At 39.8% G+C, this 18458-nt stretch overlaps 1 protein-coding gene across 2 annotated transcripts in view; it reads left to right on the forward strand.

Moving 5' to 3' along the window:
- kitlga (kit ligand a) overlaps positions 1–18458 on the forward strand; it is a 78260-nt gene that overhangs the window by 50083 nt on the left and 9719 nt on the right. Inside the window, exons 2-9 of one of the 2 annotated variants that reach the window (XM_015977149.3) lie at positions 4939–5049; positions 5453–5509; positions 8106–8255; positions 8376–8529; positions 13004–13120; positions 13410–13531; positions 14885–14994; positions 18400–18453. In XM_015977149.3, coding sequence (XP_015832635.1) covers positions 4939–5049; positions 5453–5509; positions 8106–8255; positions 8376–8529; positions 13004–13120; positions 13410–13531; positions 14885–14994; positions 18400–18430 — 852 coding nt within the window. In that variant the 3' untranslated portion in view covers positions 18431–18453. Of the gene's footprint in view, positions 1–4938; positions 5050–5452; positions 5510–5699; positions 5877–8105; positions 8256–8375; positions 8530–13003; positions 13121–13409; positions 13532–14884; positions 14995–18399; positions 18454–18458 lie in introns of those variants that run through there. The other variant, XM_070550238.1, reaches the window with a different exon arrangement.

Below are 18458 nucleotides of genomic sequence, written 5' to 3' on the forward strand. Positions count from 1 at the left end.
TTTGAATTACTTATCCTGGTCAAAGATAACACCAAGGTTCCTTACTTTGTTCTCAGAGACTAATTTAATGCCATTCAGGTCAGATGATTGAATAAGCAATTTCCTTTTCTAAATTTCAGGTCCAAAGATGAGAACTTCAGTCTTGTCTTGATTTAAGATATATCTGAGTATTGTCAGCATAACAGTGGAAGTTTATCCCATGCTGTCTAATGATTTTACCAATTGGAAGCATATATATAGTAAAAAGAATTGGTCCAAGCACTGAACCCTGGGGTACTCCACAAGTAATCCTGGAGTATGAAGATTTGTCATGTACATTAATAAAATGAAATCTGTCAGACAGGTAGGATTTAAACCAGCCTAACGCTGTTCCTTTGATCCCTACAACATGTTCAAGCCTTTCTAAAAGAACATTGTGATCAACTGTGTCAAAGGCAGCACTGAGATCTAACAAGACTAGAACAGACACAAGATTCTAATCTGAGGCCATGAGAATATTATTTGTAACTTTCACTAATACAGTTTCAGTGCTGTGATACTCTCTAAAACCAGACTGAAATTCCTCAAACAGAGCATTAGTGTTTAAGTGCTCACATACTTGGATGGCCACTATTTTCTCCAGGACTTTGGATAAAAATGGAAGGTTAGATATTGGTCTATAAATCATTGGGTCATCTGGATCCAGAGAAGGCTTCTTAAGTGAAGGTTTGATTACAGCAACCTTAAAATCTTGTGGTACATATCCATTTACTAAGGATAGATTGTTTATATCTAGAAAGGGAGCAGTAACCAAAGGAAATACATCTTTCAATAATTGGGATTGGATCTAAAATGCAAGTTCAAGGTTTAGATTAAGCTAATATTTTTGATAACTCTGAAAGCTCAACTGGATCAAAACGGTTCAAACACAGATGAGGTTCTACAGTTACCTCTGATGCTGCCTCACTTACTGAGGAAGAAGAAATTGCATTAGGGAGGATGCTAATAATTTAGTTTCTAATGGAATTAATTTTACTCATGAAAAATCCCATAAAGTCGTTGCTGCTGAGGGCTAAGGGAATAAATGTTTCAGAGCTATGATTCTGTGTAAGTTTGGCAACTGTACTGAAAAGAAATTTATGATTATTCTAGTTCTCCTCAATTAGTGATGAAAATAAGCAGTTCTAGCTTGTTGAAGCTTATTTTTTTAAAGCACAAGACTATTTTTCCAGGATAAGTTGGACTCTTCCTGGTGTGTAGAGCGCCATGTTCTCTCCAATTTTCTAGAGTTTTGTTTTAAAGTTTGTAAATCAGAATTAAACCAGGGAGCCAACTTCCTGCGCTTAATTACCTTATTTTTTAAAGGGGCAATATCATCTAATGCCACACGTAAAGAAGTAACATTATGAATTAGATCTTCAATTTGTGAGGGGCTAGAAATGAAAATATTGCCCTCTGCTAAGTTCCTCTGAGATGCTGAAGACAGTAAAGATGGAACAGTTTATTTAAAAGATACAACAGCGTTGTCAGATAGAGACCGACTATAGTGAAATTTACTTTCAAGTCTCAAGAACTCAGTTGTATAAAACTCAAAGGTTATCAAAAAGTGGTCCTAGAGGACTGAAATATGTGGAAATATCGTTATTTCCTCACACTCTATGCCATAAGTCAGCACAAGGTCTAATGTATGATGGCAGGCGTGGGTGGAGCTATGTATTCTTTGGGTAAAACCAGTTGAGACTTAGATATTACTAAAGGCTACATTGAGGCTATCATTTTCAATGTCCTCATGAATGTTAAAATCCCCCACTATAATGACCTTATCAGTATTTAGCACCAAAGCAGATAAAAAATCAGAGATCTGATCCAAAAACTCAGAGTAAGGGCCTGGTGGACGATATAAATCTACAAACAAGAGTGGTGTTACAGTTTTGCAATCTGGATTAGGAAAACTAAGAATAAGATGTTTGAACGAACTGTAGCTATTAATTGGTAAGAGACTGATTAATAAGTCCGAATGAAAAATGGTTGCTACTCCTCCTCCTTGCCCTGTACTTTGAGCAATATGATTATTTAAATAATTTGAAGGAGTCGACTCGTTTAAACTAACATAGTCCTCTTGCTGCAGCCAGGATTCTGAGAGAAAGCAAAGAGATCTGATTATCACAAATCAAGTCATTAACTAACAAAGTCTTACAAAAAATAGATCTAATGTTCAATAACCCATATTTGATTTTTCTAGTTTTCTGCTGAGTTGATTTTGTTCTAATATTTATGAGATTTCCATGATTTGCTTTATTAAGCCTGATATTTAATCTGTGTGATTTTGGCCTTGGGCAGGACACTGCCTCTATGGGGTAGTGGGTGGGTAACAGTACAGAAGCTGCAGAGAGGTGTGTTAAACTACGACTCACTTAACATATCTTGCCTGCTGGTGGTGGTTGAAGGGACTGATGGTGTCAGGTTTCGGCAGTCTCGCTATCGTCAGCATGACCCATGGCACTTGTGGCTACATTATAGCTTATATCATCAGCATGTGAATGTGTGTGTGAATGGCTGATTGTGTTGTGAATTACCTTGGGGGATTGTAGCACCCTAAGAAGGCACTATACAAATACGGGCCATTTACCATTTTTACAAGATTATGCACACCTGTGATGCTAATTAGTGGACACACCTTGATTTAACATGTCTTTTTGGTTACATTATATTCAGTCTTTTTATGAGTACCATCATTTTTGTACAGGCGTGTTCCATTAGTTTATTTTTTTAAATAATTCCTTTGAAGGATGTTTGAAAAACAGTGTTTGAATTTCATTGATTAAATTTAATGGAATTCTTATTTATTATTACTTTTGCCAGGTACAAGTTATTTCTGTGACCATTGTGAGTTAACGTTTCACCGACCAAAGGGTACCAACAATTTTGTCCACGTATGAAAAAAATGGCTGCTACGCGATCTATAGTTCCACAGTGGGGCAAAAAAGTGGCCGGCAATTGTGCAAGTTGTTTAAGATGAGAAAGGTTTGTCATTTTCATCATAGGTACATTTCCATCTGTGACAGACAGAATTTAAAATAATCAAGAAAATCACATTGTATGATTTTCAAAAAATGTATTTGTTTGATGCTACAGAAAATTATTATTTAGCAAACAAGAATTCTGGGACCTCACAGACCTGTAACTATCTTTAAGAAGTTATAGTATACCCTACTTGTACCTGTGTTAATGGCCCATGTTTGAACTTATCTGTATGAAAGTTCTCTGTTCACACGTCCAAACGGCCATAGTCCAACCTCCACCATGGCAAAGACCAGAGAGCTGTCCAAGGACACCAGGGTCAAAAGTGTACACCTGCACAAGATGAGCCAATCTACAATAGGCAAGCAGCTTGATGAGAAGAGATCTCTCTCTTTTTTTTAGCAGTTATTAAAAATTGAATCAATCCATTCAAGCTCTCAATTTATGGGATACAATGTTCTTGAGAACCACGAGGAAACAGCCCAAAGCTACATGGTGGGAACTGGTCAATGACCTGAAGAGTACTGGGACCACAGCAACAAAGTCTACAATGATTAATATCCTGCAGCATTTGAAAGGTCCTCCTTCTTACAGCTATCTGGAGTTTCCCCTTCAGGAATTATGTATGATCTTTTAGAAATCCATAAAAGTGAGTGTCTTATCATGTACTGTGATTTAATGTAGGCAATACGTTTTATTTATTTATTTATTTAATTAATTAATTAATTTTTATAAGCCCACCCCCCTATCCTGTAGAGCTCCATGCAATATGAACTGAGCACTGGTCAGCAGTAACCAATGGTGTTAGATTACCGCTACATACAAACATTAATCACAGAGCATGCTCCAGCATCTGAAGACTCAGCTGGTGTAGAGTTGGCAACTTTTCTCATGGACAAGTAAGCCTATAAAATATAAATATAAAGTTTGCCAGAGACTATCTGGGTGATCCAGAGGAGGTTTACGAGAACGTCGTGGTCAGATGAGACTAAAATAAAACGTATTGGTATAAACAGCACATGCTGTGTTTAACAGGGGAAGAATGCTGAGTTGCATCTCAAGGACACTATACCCACTGCGTAGCATTGGGGAGGAAACATGCTTTGGTGCTGCTTTTCTGCAAAAGGGACAGGACGACTGATCCATGTTAAGGAAAGGATGAATGGAGCCGTGTATCATGAGATTTTAGGCAAAGACTTTCCATCAGTGAGAGCATTGAAGGTGAAATATGGCTGGATCTGGCTGAGTTTTTATTGTTGCACCAAGCATTGCAGCAATTTCCTAATGTTGTGATTCCTCACACTTATAACAATACAACCCGTCTGATTCTGATCCACCCGTGCAATGAAGGAGTGGCTATGTAAAAAATAGTATTTGAAGGATCTGGAGTGGCCTAGCCAGCATCCAGACCTCATTCCAACCGAGAACCCATAGAGAGAGCTGAACGTTTGTGTTTAGCGACAGAGAAGATGCAAAATACCAGCTACAGTGTGTAAACCTGGTGAAGACCCATAGCAAACACTTGACCCTTGTCATTACCAAACAAGGTTACCTTACAAAGCATTGAGGTGAAATTTTGTACGTACTTTCTGCACCATTATAAAAGTAAATTCTTTTAAAATGATAAAATGTGATTTGCTAGATTATTTTTACTTTCTGTCTTTCACAGTTGGAGGGTATCTATGATCAAACTTGAACAATCTGAGGCTGCCAAATACTTTATTGCCCCACTCAAAGTCAATTTAATAGAAATCAGTACAGCTTATGACAAACATGACACAGTGACAGTGTTTTTGTTTCATTCTTTTGCTGTTTTGTGCACAATGACTTGTGATCGTGTTGATGTCTCCTGGTCCAATTACAATACTGTGTATGCTTTTATTTCTTTGCTGTTTTATGTAAATTCCAGTAACTAAATTAGTGTCTCTTTACTTGCAGAGTTGGATACACGTCTGTGTCCGTTTCCTGCTGTTCATCACGTTTGGGGTTCATTCAGCTACACTTAAAGTTACTGTGACTGATGACACAGACACAATAATCCCTTCACTGGTAAGCTTTAAAAATTGATCTAACTAAACCAGCATTCAGTACATAAAGCAGCCTTGTTTAATTTTTTTATATGCTAAAACCTTTTTGCATTGTTGCCTCATTTTATGAAAATAAATGTACCAAGCTATAGTTTTTACAAAAATGCAGGATTAATCAGCAAACGTGCTTCATCAACAATGTTTTCAGCAATTTTTCTTCTCAATGAGCGACACAAATCTTTTCTCCAGAAAAAAAAACTGTTTTAAATGTTTTATTGAGATGTGACACTATGAACTCAGTTAAAGCCACATTTAGTCTTGGTCCGCCAAAGTTTTCTGGACTTCAAATTCTAATTCTCATGCTTGTTGGATGTTAATGTGTTTTGTCCCCAATTTAATTCTCTTGCACTTGTTTGTGTTTACAGAGACAGAATATTCCAAACGACTACAAAATTCCTGTAACCTACATTACAAAAGAAGTGGTAAGACACCTACCAATAGGAAATGATGTGTTCCATTTCTGTGTGAAGATGATCACAATTTTCAGTTTTATTTTATTTAATTTTTGTTTCTGCCCCTTTTATTGTATTTTAAGTGTCTGTAGTGATGTATCAAATTGTTGTGGTAATGAATCAAGTAAAAACGCAGTTTTTGGTGGCAGGTGTTGTACTGAAAAATGGACCTATGCCAGAAAAAGCACTATGGAGTGACAGGAGTAAAAAACAGCATTTGAAGTTAAAAGGAACCAACACCCCCTCCGTAATGCTGGCTTGTGTTAAGCCCCACCCCTTCCATGAAACAACATTCCCCTGCCTAAAACCAACAATAATCTACCTAAAAACAATCCAGGTATTGATTACTACATTGTAAATTAAATTCACAAAATTCATTCACAAAATAAAATATTCCAATTGATTTCATTTTATTGTGCCAGTTGCTGGTGAAGGTTCTCCATCATCCAGGTCATGGTAAATCAAAAGGCTTCAAATGAAGGCAACTTTGGTTTCATGAAGACGTTTCGCTTTTCATTCGAGGAGCTTTGGCAGTTCTGACTGGAATATGGGAGAGTCAAGCTTGTGTTATGAATAAAAAGGGTCAATCTTTCACCATCTACAGTGACCAGAGTAACCTTTCATCTACAGGCATAAACCCACTTTCTATTTGGCCTTCAAATCCAGAAGGTTCTGCTCAGTGCTTGTTTGCATACATTAAGTCATAGTAAATTGGCAAGGTCTCCTGCAAAAGTCCTCCCCTCTCTGCGTAAAAGTCAGACTGCTGGATTCCTCAGTCTGGATAAAAAGTGAACCAACTCCAATCCGACAAGACTTTACAACTTATAAGTTAATTAATCATATGTGTTGAATGAACAAGATGTTTAAATGAAATGTTTGAATAATCTGTGCTTAAACCAATGATGGCCTTGAAATGAATATTGCTCTTACAATGATCCATTTCAGATCTTATGATCAGTATGTGTTTGATTTAACAAGTGAATCATTGTTTACACTCATACACATTACAATAAGATACATATTAAGGTTAATATTCACCTCACATAAGAGTTTGAACATTCTCATTCACAGTCTTAAAACATCTTTGTATCTGCAACTACTCGAATCTGACAAGACTTTACGCAGAGAGGAAGACTTTTGAAGGAGACCTTGACAGTTTATTATGACTTCAAACAAGCACTGAGCAGAACCTTCTGGAATTAAAGGCCAAATAGAAAGTGGGTTTATGCCTGAAAGGTCACTCTGGTCACTGTGGATGGTGAAAATTTTACCCTTTTGATTCATAACACTTGTAAGCTGTAACTTGTTTAACGAGCAGAAACTATTCTGAATAACCCCCTCTCTCTACCACCTGATGAGTCATTAGCCTCTATTGTGAGAGAGTTGTTGTGTTGCCAAAGTAGACTACATGGGAGACAACCAAGGAGGACACCATTGTTGAAACCAAATCATAAAAAGCTAGACTGGAATTTGCCAAACTACATGTTGACAAGCAACAAAGCTTCTGGGAGAATGCCGTCTGGATAGATGAGACAAAAATGGAACTTTTGCCAAGGCACATCAGCTTTATGTTCACAGACAGAAAAATGAAGCATATCAAGAAAAGAAAACTGTCCCTGTGAAACAAGGAGGAGGCTCTGTTATGTTCTGGGCTGCTTTGCTGCATCTGGCACAGGGTGAAATCTTAAGACTATGAAGGGATTCTAGAGAAAAATGTGCTGGCCAGTGTCGAACTAGATTTATTAAACCTAAAAAGGTTTTTTGAACCAGGCTGTAAACATGTTTATTTCTGCTGTGAAATTTAGATTTTTAACATGAGAGTCGATGAGGGTTTGCTCACATCTGCTGCCAGCTGCTAGTGGGTGAGAGTGGAACTGCAATTTTAGCCACTCCTTTTTGGCTTCAAGAAATATAGACCATAATGGCCCCTTGGTTCTGACCTCAATCCTATTGAGCATCTTTGGAAGGAGCTGAATTATGTTGTCTGTAAAGGAGCCCTTCAAACCTGAGACAACTGGAGCAGTCTGCTCACGAGGAGGGGGCCAAAATACCTGCTGAGAGGTGCAGAAATCTCATTGACAGTTACAGAAATCGTTTGATTGCAGTGATCCACCATCATTTTTTTCCAGGCCTGTTCCATGAGTTTATCTTTTTAGATAATTCCATTAAAGCATGGTTGAAAAGCAATGTCTGACCTTCATTGGTAAAATTCTATTGATTTTCTTTGTTTATTGATTATTACTTTTGTCAGATTCAAGTTATTTCTGTGACCACTGAGGGTTTTTCTTTCACTGACTGAAGCGTACCAGCAACTTTGTTTGTATATTTTATTTGTAAGTCAGTGGGTGCAAACTAATAGTGTTGCTACGATGTTCTGATGAAAAATGATAACAGCTACATTTTAAAACAACTGTCACATTAATAACTTAGTTCAACATGTCTTGAATAGTTGGAATAGTTATTGTGAGAACTGCCTCTAGATGAATGTCTTGTCTAAACGTGATCTGTTGTAAGTAATTCACTGTAAGTGCTAATTTATGTTCTTTTTCCTCCTTTTTTATTCTAGGGTGGGATGTGTTGGGCAAATTTAAATGTTTACAACGTGGAGCAGAGTTTACAAGAATTAGCCAATAAGTTTGGAAACATTTCAACCAATAAACACGATATTAAAATACTCATTATCTATTTTTACGAAGAGCGGCTAGATATCAAAGTGGTAAGTTAATGTTGTTTTATTTTCATTTTAAGTGCCTGCTTTCAACAAAACAAATATTTGTTTAGGTATTTGATGATCCATCTACCTGCAAACCAATAAAGATGTGAATTGTTTTCCTAGAACCTGGAGGCGCTAATGGTGGATTTTCAGTGCCACTACAGGACAGAAAAATGGGAAACACAGCGATACTTTGACTTTGTTAAAGAACTCTACAATGCTTTAAAGCATGAAAACTCTTCTAATGAGTGTGAAGAACCTCCCTGTCCCACAACAGGTATATTCTGATTATATTGTAATACTAAAATGTTCTATGTATGAAGACATGTAATAGAATTTAACACATTTTGCAGAAAAAAAAGTTCATTATAAAAGACCTCCAGTGGGTCGGATGGCTGCTCGCACTGAGCTAGGATCCTCTGGAGGTTTCTTCTTGTTAAAAGGGAGTTTTCCTCTCCACTGTCACTACATGCTTGTTTTGTATGAGGATTGCTGTAAAGACATTGAAACTAGTCAGTGATTTGATGCAATCTGCTGGGTTACCTTATACTGAAACCTTTACCTAATTGACTTAATGAACTGAACTTAACGCATGATTAGTAAGTTGTTGCAGCGCTCCGCCAACGGCGACCATAGAGCAAGGCAGATGAAGGAAGCTCTATTTCACAGAAGCAGAAATTCAGGTACCTGTGGGTGAGGTGGAGGAATGAAAGAAAGTACTTTTGCAAAACAAATAAGAGAAAATCCATGGAGTGGCACAGCGTTGCTGAAGCCGTCAGTGCTGTGAGTTCATCAGAGAGATCTGTGGCGGATATAAAAAAAAATGGTCTAATGGGCATTCGATCCGCAGACGCTTGAGTGAAAGTCGCGCGCTCTAACCAGTCACCCAAACAGACATCTCCCTTGACTAAGTAGTCAGGGCGCATCATCAATCGGGTCACAGTGACAGGACACACACTGTCACAGACGCATGACATTCTGTCTCAATCTGTCCTCCTGCTGATATTCTGCATTCTGTTTTCTGCACATCAGGCTGTGTGTGTGTGTGTATGTGTGTGTGTGTGTGTGTGTGTGTGTGTGTGTGTGTGTGTGTGTGTGTGTGTGTGTGTGTGTGTGCGTGTGTGGGGGATCTTGTTCTGTGTGAAAAAGAAGCGGTACAAGTGAGAATGCTGCAGGATTTCATCATTTTATCCTTCTCAGCAGCAGCACTGCAGGTGCTCTCCATGTCCAACATGTGTGTAAGCCAGGTCCTTAGTCAACTTAAAGTTGCACACATTTTTACGCTAAGTTTTCTTTCATAAATCCCAAAGTTTGCGTGGAAAGTTGCTTACGCAGTTTTCCGACCCTGTTTTGTGCGTAAGCAATCTTGATAAATGAGGCCCCTGAGCTGTTGCTTTTATTGTCAGGACTGTTCTGATTGTTGGTGTGCTAGTTTTATTGCTCTTACTATTCATACAGTTGATTTTACCTTACTTATTGAATTGTTTAGAATAGTCTGTTCCTGACTTATTTTATAGGAATGTTTTATTCAGTTCATTTTGTCTGTAAGGCGCTGTGTTTTAAATTGCGCTGTACAAACAAAATGGTATGGTAAAGAAAGTGAACTGAATTGAAGTGAGTTGAATTGAGTGATATGAGTGAACTGCAGTAGGTTAACGGTTGTATGAGCTGGGGGGGAGATATACTGGTATTCATTGTTAGGGTTACCCTCTGGTAAAGTCACACTGTTAGGAACTCTGCAAGACCCAACAACTGCAAGAACAGTCAATCCTGCAGCTTTGAAAAGCGATTCACAACTTTCAAGAAGCAAACATACCAAAGACGCAGCCCATTCAGCGTTTACTGCTGCAGACTGGATGAGCATATGTTGGCTTTTATTGCTTTATTAATAACTTCCTGTGAAGTCTGTAGATGACTGTGGAACATTTGGTACTGGCACCAGTCTTCGATAGAGTTCTAAAGGAAAATTAACTCTTTTATTTACTTTAGTTATTTATTTATGAGGATGTAAACCGCTTGAGATGTAACATCTCATTCTTGAATGGGTCCTCAAAATCAACAACTATAGAGCTAGTAAGACAGCAGAGTTGTTAAATAATCCCAAATTCATGATTACAAAACAACAGTGAAGAAGAAAAAAGATCCTACTAAACTATGCTAAATTATGGTTCATCGATATTTGTAACTAAGGGCATTATAGGTATTAATAGTATCTTACCCCGGGTTTCCACGGGAGCCGTCAGCAGCACGTTACTGCAGCAGCACGTCTTGCTAGCGTAAACTGCTGTTTGGCCCTTCCCACGAGACGCGAAGCAGCAGGGGAGCAGCTGTCACCGACCGAGCACGAAGTCACACGAGTGACTTCGTCAGTAAACACAACAACAAGCAGGAGAAAACTAGAACATGGCTCCAAAATGTTTGTGTTTTTATGTTCTGTCCGTTTTATAATCGCCAATACGGACCTGAAAAACAAAGGAGACCGCTAGCTAGGTGATAACTTCTCACAGGGACGCACAGTTAGTAACCTTTTTTAAAGTAAAGCAACCGGAAGGCAGTACGTTCTTTATTCTGAAAATCTCTGGAGATTCTCTCCATTTCCGCGTCCGATTTCCTGTCTGTCCTTCCCCAAAAATTTCAAACTTGACCCGTTTCAGAGGCGTCGCGCGTAGAAAATAGAACCGGCGCGTAAAGATAGATAAATAGAACATGCTGCTCCTGAGACGCGGCCGACTTGAGCTGCTGACGGCTCCGGTGGAAAAGGTTCTGTTGACCACACGGTTCCTATCAGCAGCTATGACGTGCTGCTGACGGCTCCCGTGGAAACCCGGGGTTAGTGGGAACATTCAGCAGCATTTCAAGTGTAACGTTTTTTTTGGGGGGGGGGGGTTGGCTCACAAAGTGCATCTGCAGGAAATAGGAATGGAAAGAAACTTCAATTAGACAGGACCACAGGTTATCGGATTTCTCTTCTTTAGGTGAATCACAGTCTCACAGGTGAGGCAACTGACAACTGTTCCGGGTTTAAACAGACGTTCAGCGTCAGAGTTCAGATTGGCTCAGAGTCAACCTGGCTCATGATTCAGTCGGGAGAGGGATGGGATTGCTGGAATGCCCTCTGACATGACATTTTCTGTGTGATTTGTGTGTTTTTTCTACTATAGATGTATTCCCAATGATTAAGAGAACATTTGCTCAACATTTATCTGTCCCAGTTTACCAAGAAGCAAGTGTCTTTAAAGGTTCCACATAATTCTATTTTAAACCTTTGAAAGCAAATTCAGGCACATTATATGATACAATATTCCTGTTGGTGCTATTAAGATGTCATTCATCTTATTTTCATCAGCCTGAATTTATACCAGGAAATAAAAGTCTTTGTTTCAGTGAAACTCCACCCACGCCCACTCTTAAACAAGGCTGTATTGGCTATGGTAGTCCAGTGGTTAAGGTGTCTGCCTGCCATCTTAAGCTTGCCATGTGCTGACGCCAGTTTGAATCCCGGTGGTATCAGCAGTCATTTATTCAGCCAGCTGAAGCCCATTCCATGTTTTTATAATTTAGTTTTATTGATTATTTTCTGTAAAATGTTTTGTGTCTCTAAAGATCTTTGAATTTGGTCAAGCAGCATTTTAGTTGATTTTCTCTGCTCAGCTCACATGAACTCACACTGGCTAAATAAACAGAGGAAGTGAGAAAAAAACAATACAGATTAGTACGTGCTTTTTAAACAGTTCACCAATAAAGAGTTAAGAGAAAACGTTACTGCCATGACCAGGATGTGACTCTGCACAAAACTATATGTCAACCCAGCACTCTAACCACTGGACTACCAAACTACATATCCCATGCTGACCAGGGGAGGCAAGTTTCAGACCAGAGACCAGCTTCCATTGACACTTTGCAAGATTTTCTAAGTAAAACTCTAAATTTGCAGCTATTTTAGGAAAATACGTGAATGCAGCTGATGCATTTTTATGAGAAAATAACAATTTCACATGGAATGATACGTCCGTGATAGGTCCCTTTAAAAAATAATTTTGACCAGAAAAACAAAAGACTCTAGTTTGGTTCAAAACTAGGTAAAAATCTGGAGATTTACATGACTGCTGCATCCTTTTCAATGCCTCTGCTGCTTCAGTATCAGGGTGCTAGGTACGGTCTCTTAAATGTGGATCCTACAAGTTTTAAGCTGTAGATAACATTTGCAGCTGCAGACGAGGTGGGGTTCATTTCTTCTTTACCTTTACTGATCCTAACATGCCACATTCCAGCCTCGTGCTCCCTTCTGCTTGTAAAGCTCACGCCACCTTCTTTAGACCATTGTGAAGGAGCTCCTATTTGGGACAGATCTCCTGTGGCTGTTTGGAGAAGCTTTTAATGTGGAACCATTATGTCTTTACGAGAACGTTGTGAGATAAAAAGTCTAAACGGTCTCAGTGCTGCCCATTGAGACACGGCTGAGTCACAGGACCAAGGGAAGATGTCCCAAGGTAGTGGATGTTAAAAAGAAGAAAAGGACTGAAACCTGATTGTATAAGTGTTGATTACAGAGCAATCTTCCAATCTTCCCAAGCGCTTTTCTTTCCATTGCTGTGGTTGGATCAGCTCTTTTGTGTGTGTCAGATGTGGGAGAGAAGAGGTGGTATTGAAGTGACTTTTTAGCACTTGACAATGAATGTTTTCATCATCAAACAGTGACGCTCCTTTCTGTCTCATCTTTGTCTTGTCATTTTGTCTGGACTCCTTTTTAGTTCCCTTGGACTCACCCACTCTCTCAGAGTCACCCACTCCCTCCGAGTCACCCACTCTCTCAGAGTCACCCATTCACAACAATACAGATTCAAAGTGTACGACGAGCTACCCGTCACGTAAGTTTACCTTCCTCCCTTTAGGCCAAGTTGGTCAAGTTGGGTTTTTATTGTTGTCTGCTTTGGAATGTTTGCCAAGACCTACAAAAGTAAAAGTCCAAGGAAGGAAAACCGGCATCTGTGTGGCTTCAACATAGCACAAGCATCTTCATCTCAAACTGCTAAAAATGGTCGAAAGTTCACGTCTACCATCAAATCTAAATGCATCAGAACTGAACAAGGAATACGCCAATAAATAAATAAACAAAGGAGTAAAACAATGCTTTAAGCTTTCTTGTTTTATTTTCAGGTGCCTGTTCACATATCAGTAATCCAACATCAGAAGAGCCTCTGGACATGATGAAGCTGATCCTCCTCTCCTCACTGTTTGTTTCAGTCCTCACAATCATCCTGATGTGTGTGGTGTGGAAGGTGAGCTGATGTACTACCCCTGACCCTGAGTCATATCACTTCTAATTTGCTCCAGAGATGATGATTATCAGTTGTCTTATTGTATTGTCAGAAGGTTTCACTTTCTTATGTAGAATTTATTACAACGAGTACCATCTTCTCAGCTCCTGGCAAGGGATGAGGAGGCTGGGACCAGAGGTTTGGTGGTCTCTGTAAAGCCTGATTTACAGAATAAACGTTCATATTTTCAAACTTTTTCCGCGATGCGTTCTTCGATCTGTTCTGGGTCTGCCGCTGAATATCTTTTGACGTTTTAAGTGCGGTACCGTCAGCTTTGCAATGGAGAGATGCACACGAAGTGTCCGAAAAGTTTTCTTATCTTAACTTCTGTTCAGGCAGAGGAGCGTTGCAAAGCAATTCCCCGCCAGGACAACAGAGGGCATACTGCTTATCTGTGGTATCCTGCCACCATAACACTCATGTATCCGGTAGTATACATACAATAGTGTATTTACTAATGTGTTTATATATTTCAGAGACTTTATAACACGGATTAGTTGTGCTTCATTCTCCACCACCTATTTATGCGGTCGCCACCTCCAGAGCCACACTTCCTGTCGTTTCCGTCCACGTTTGCTCCGTATTTTGTACTCCTTCAGTCACAGGTGACCTTTTCCGCGATGTGTTCTTCAGTCTGTTCTGGGTCTGCCGCTGAATATCTTTTTGCTTTTTAATGGGACAACGACGGTGCTGGTGACACATTTACAGGAAGCGGCGTCCTGACCAATCACAAGCTTCCCGTTGCCGTCACTTTTGACGGATGTTTATCTCCATTAGAGATAGGATGAGAAGCTCGGTCATCCGGGAGGGGCTCGGAGTAGACCCGCTGCTCCTCCACATCGAGAGGAGCCAGTTGAGGTGGCTCGGTTATCTGGTCAGGATGCCTCCTGGACACCTCCCTGGTGAGGTTTTCAGGACACGTCCAACTGGGAGGAGACCCAAGGGAAGACAAAGGACACGCCAGAGGGACTGTGTCTCTCACCTGGCCAGGGAACGCGTTGGGATTCCCCTGGAGGAGCTGGCCCACGTAGCTGGGGAGAGGGAAGTCTGGGCATCTCGGCTTAGGCTGCTGCCCCCGCGACCCGACTGGATAAATGGTTGAGAATGGATGGGTGGACAAAGTTAGGACAAAGGGCCACGGGGTGTTTGCTTAGTAATGCATGACCCTAACCCTAACATTAATAATAAGCAGTTGTTTACATCTGATTTGATACGTTATTAATGCTTAATAATGCATTAAGTAACATTTTAAAAGGATGTGCAGTGTTACCATGGTCTTTAAAATGAAAAGGCTGATTTTCTATTCTGATACAGGTCAGATCGCCAAGTAACAGACAGGCTCATCAACAGAGTCCCGTAGAAGATGATTCCTTTACCGGATCAGAAGGGACAGAACCTCCAGGAAGCGCTGAAACACAGGAAAAGTGAGCTGTTTCATTTGTTTCTCACCACTTTTTTATATCACATCAGTTATTCAGCAAGAAATAAATAGCAAAACAATTTTTGCTAAGAAAACTAAATTTTCTATATGTTTGTAACGGATCCTGGACTCTTCCCAACTCTGGCTCTGCTGAGCGATTCATCCTGTGCAAAAGGGTCGTATTTTTCTTTATTCTTCCTTAGTGCTGTTGCCCAGTGCTCACTCAGAGGGAATCATTAGGTTTCACTCTATAATATATTGTAAGTGCTTGTCTAAAATATTGAAAGGTCTTGACCTTTCCCTGCGTACAGTCTGACTTCTCCCCAAACTATAGTCTGCAGAGGAAACATGGGGGAAGTAGGAGCAAATAACTTTAAGTATTAAACTTGATAAAAAGCAGGTGTGTTTTGGAATGAGGACTATGCATTGTAAAAACACTGGAGTTGTGTGTTCTGAGAGCAGTGGGAATCTAGCACAAAGGCTGGAAGGATTACTCAGTTGCATTATGGGAGGTTCTGCTGCTTGAGTCATAAAAGAGACATGGCATCTGGATCTCACAGCTTTTTTTCTTCTGCTCTTTTGTAAATCACCCAAATTCCCCACTGGAAGTGCAAAACTAAAACACTGCTCAGCCCATTTATTAGGGGCCTCAGGCAAATTTGGCTTCATAGTAAATACGTGTTCAGAACAACACAGGCAATTAAACAAACCCACTGCAGTTTCAGGCTGCATGAATATTTATTTATTAAAGACACTCAGAAAATATCTGAAGAATACTCAGCCCTCAAGTGAGCCAGAGTTTATGTTAAACAACACGCATCGTGCAGATCAACAGTATTATACAGCTACTGTATGTTGACAGCCAACCACTTCTCACATCGTATGTATCCATTACTCATGCTTGGTTAGGAGCCATTTCAGCTGGTTACAGGTTTGGAATCTGTTCTTTTACTGAAAAAGCAACCATATTGTCACAAATACATTTTATGTTTTCTGTAATCAGTTCATCTGTAGCTTCATGAATGTGTAAAAAGAACAAAAACAGGAAGACCCTGTTCCCAACAACATTAGCGTGATAAATTCCCATTACATCGTGGCTAACAGGTGAACTTTTATCACATCAACAGTTGCCAGTATTAGTGCAATCATAAAAAATATTGATCCTAACTTACTTTAATTCCTTAAAAAGCCGCATTTGTTCTTGAAAAAAAGTTATCAAAGCAAGCCACATTTTGAGAAAACAAAACTGAACAAAACAGAAAATCCTCATGGGTCCCTGGCCCTGCTGCAGAGTCTGGTGACTGCAGAATGTAGTACAACACCTGCTTGTGACACAGACACGAAACACAAAGCTCTGCTGAACTGTTAAGGTCACAATTTCCAGAAGCAACTTTTAACTGAACCTCCTCCCACTTGCTTCATGCCCCGCCCCTCTATTTAGTACGCTAGCATATATGGTGTGTGGTGCTTTTATGGTGACAAACTAGGCAGAGTTGGGACTAAGCTGCTTTCCCCCTACAATAGCTCTTTCCAAACCAGAAGACTCTGAATAGAGCTTGCAAAACAAATCCAGACTCTAGGCAGGTAAGCTAGCTTCCTGTTTGACTGCTCCGAGCCAAAAACGAGCGCTTTGTGCAAAAAGGGTGTGTGCAGCGGTGTCAGAGACGTTCAGAACAAGGATGGGTTTGGATCCAATCATGTAGAAGGATGACCAGTGCTGGATGGCATGGGACTTTTCCAGGATTGTACTTTTCAGAGGTGATTACAATTATTATATTTTTGGGCAAAACATTAAATTGAATGGTTGCCACTGTTATGTGAGGAGCATTTCAAGCGCCAGAGAAAAATCTCTGTGTAATGGTTTATGCTCTTTTATGAAAGATGAACCATCCTACATATTAATTTGAGATATTAATTTTTAATAAATTAATAACCAAATTTTATAGTTTTAAGAAGACTCAAAGGTTGTTTTCATCGATAAACTGACGATAATATCCGTGGGTCTGTGTTTCAGTTCAATGAAGAGACAAGTTTGAAAGTTAAAAGTTTTAATTCTTCAAATTAAACTAATGATTTTGAATTGACAAGCATAGGAAACAACAATCAACATTGGCAACTTTGTTGGACAATCTTTAACAGTTGATATTTTAAGCTTGCACACAAAGACCTTGTGTTGGATGTGTGAAGATTGAAAATGATGTGATATGGATGCGTGTGTGCGTCTGAATTTGCTTCAGGAAGAAACAGGTGTCTGAGTGAAAAGTGATGGTTTGAATAAACAGGTTTCGTTGGAAAACAATTGCATCAGAACGCTATTTATTGTAGACTGCCTCACCGACTTAGGACCCTCTTTTAGATCCGGGACATCAAAGGAGGATGTTTCATCCAGGGCACCTTGGCTGACAGAGAAGACGAAGGTGTCCGATGCTCCGGTCCAGAGATGACCTCTGTACACGTGATGAAGCGTTTGCAGATGCGCTTTCTTAAGTTTAATTTACTCAGAAATCAAAAGACTCTGGACGAGTCTGCGTTAGCGGTTGCAATTCAGCCATCCTGTCTGGCTTGGCAGGAATAGCATGGGGGGGGGGGGGGGGGAGTTAATTTGATATTAATTATTATTACAATTTTATAATAAATAACACACAATTATCTGTTCGAAGCAGAAGTTTTCTTCTTCATGTTTGGATTTTAGAGACTCTGTGCTTTTCATCACCTTGTTTTTATAATATTCATCTCATCAACGCTATGAAAACACACACTTTGCTCTGTCAGTTCAGTGTCGGAGCATTTCTTTCATGTCCATATTTCATTTCTCACCCTCTCGCTGTGAGCTGCCTGCCTGGTTTGAGAAGCAAAATCTACCAGCAGGAAAAGCAAACAGTGTCACCCCGATCTCCGGCTGTGCTCCGCTGTAATTCTGAGTCCCGCGGAGGCACAACACTGCGTTGCACTAACAGAGCACCAGTAGATCCAAAGGAAGAGAATGATCCACATAACAGAGAAATGCATGCATTGAAATGCTAGAGAAAGAATGAACTTTATGTCCCACCAAATTCCAGTAATCAAAGTGAAACATTGGCTGTGATCTAACTGCGTGCAGCACATCTACCAGGCGTCTGGGCAGGAAGTGAAACGAGCTTGGCTGTTCCACTCAAAGTGTCACGCTGCGTTCACATGATGAGCATCAAAGCGTTTCCAGGGAACTGAGTAATGTAGGAATGTGAAAGCAATGATGATTGAAGTTCTTTATCTCAGCATTAGTGTCATTCAGCTGCACTGAATCACTGGTGAAAACCTGATTAATCTGAACTCGCCTCAAACAAACAAGAAAATCCTGATGATGTTGGCGAGTCTTGATGTTTTTATGGCTTTCTTTATTTTTAATAATCTATTTTCTGTCATGTTACAGAATTATGTTGAACGTCATTGAAACGGTGTAAAGACCTACCCATCAGCAAACCGGGTAAG

This window comes from Nothobranchius furzeri, chromosome 4 (assembly GCF_043380555.1).
Source record: "Nothobranchius furzeri strain GRZ-AD chromosome 4, NfurGRZ-RIMD1, whole genome shotgun sequence".
Classification (NCBI taxonomy): domain Eukaryota; kingdom Metazoa; phylum Chordata; class Actinopteri; order Cyprinodontiformes; family Nothobranchiidae; genus Nothobranchius; species Nothobranchius furzeri.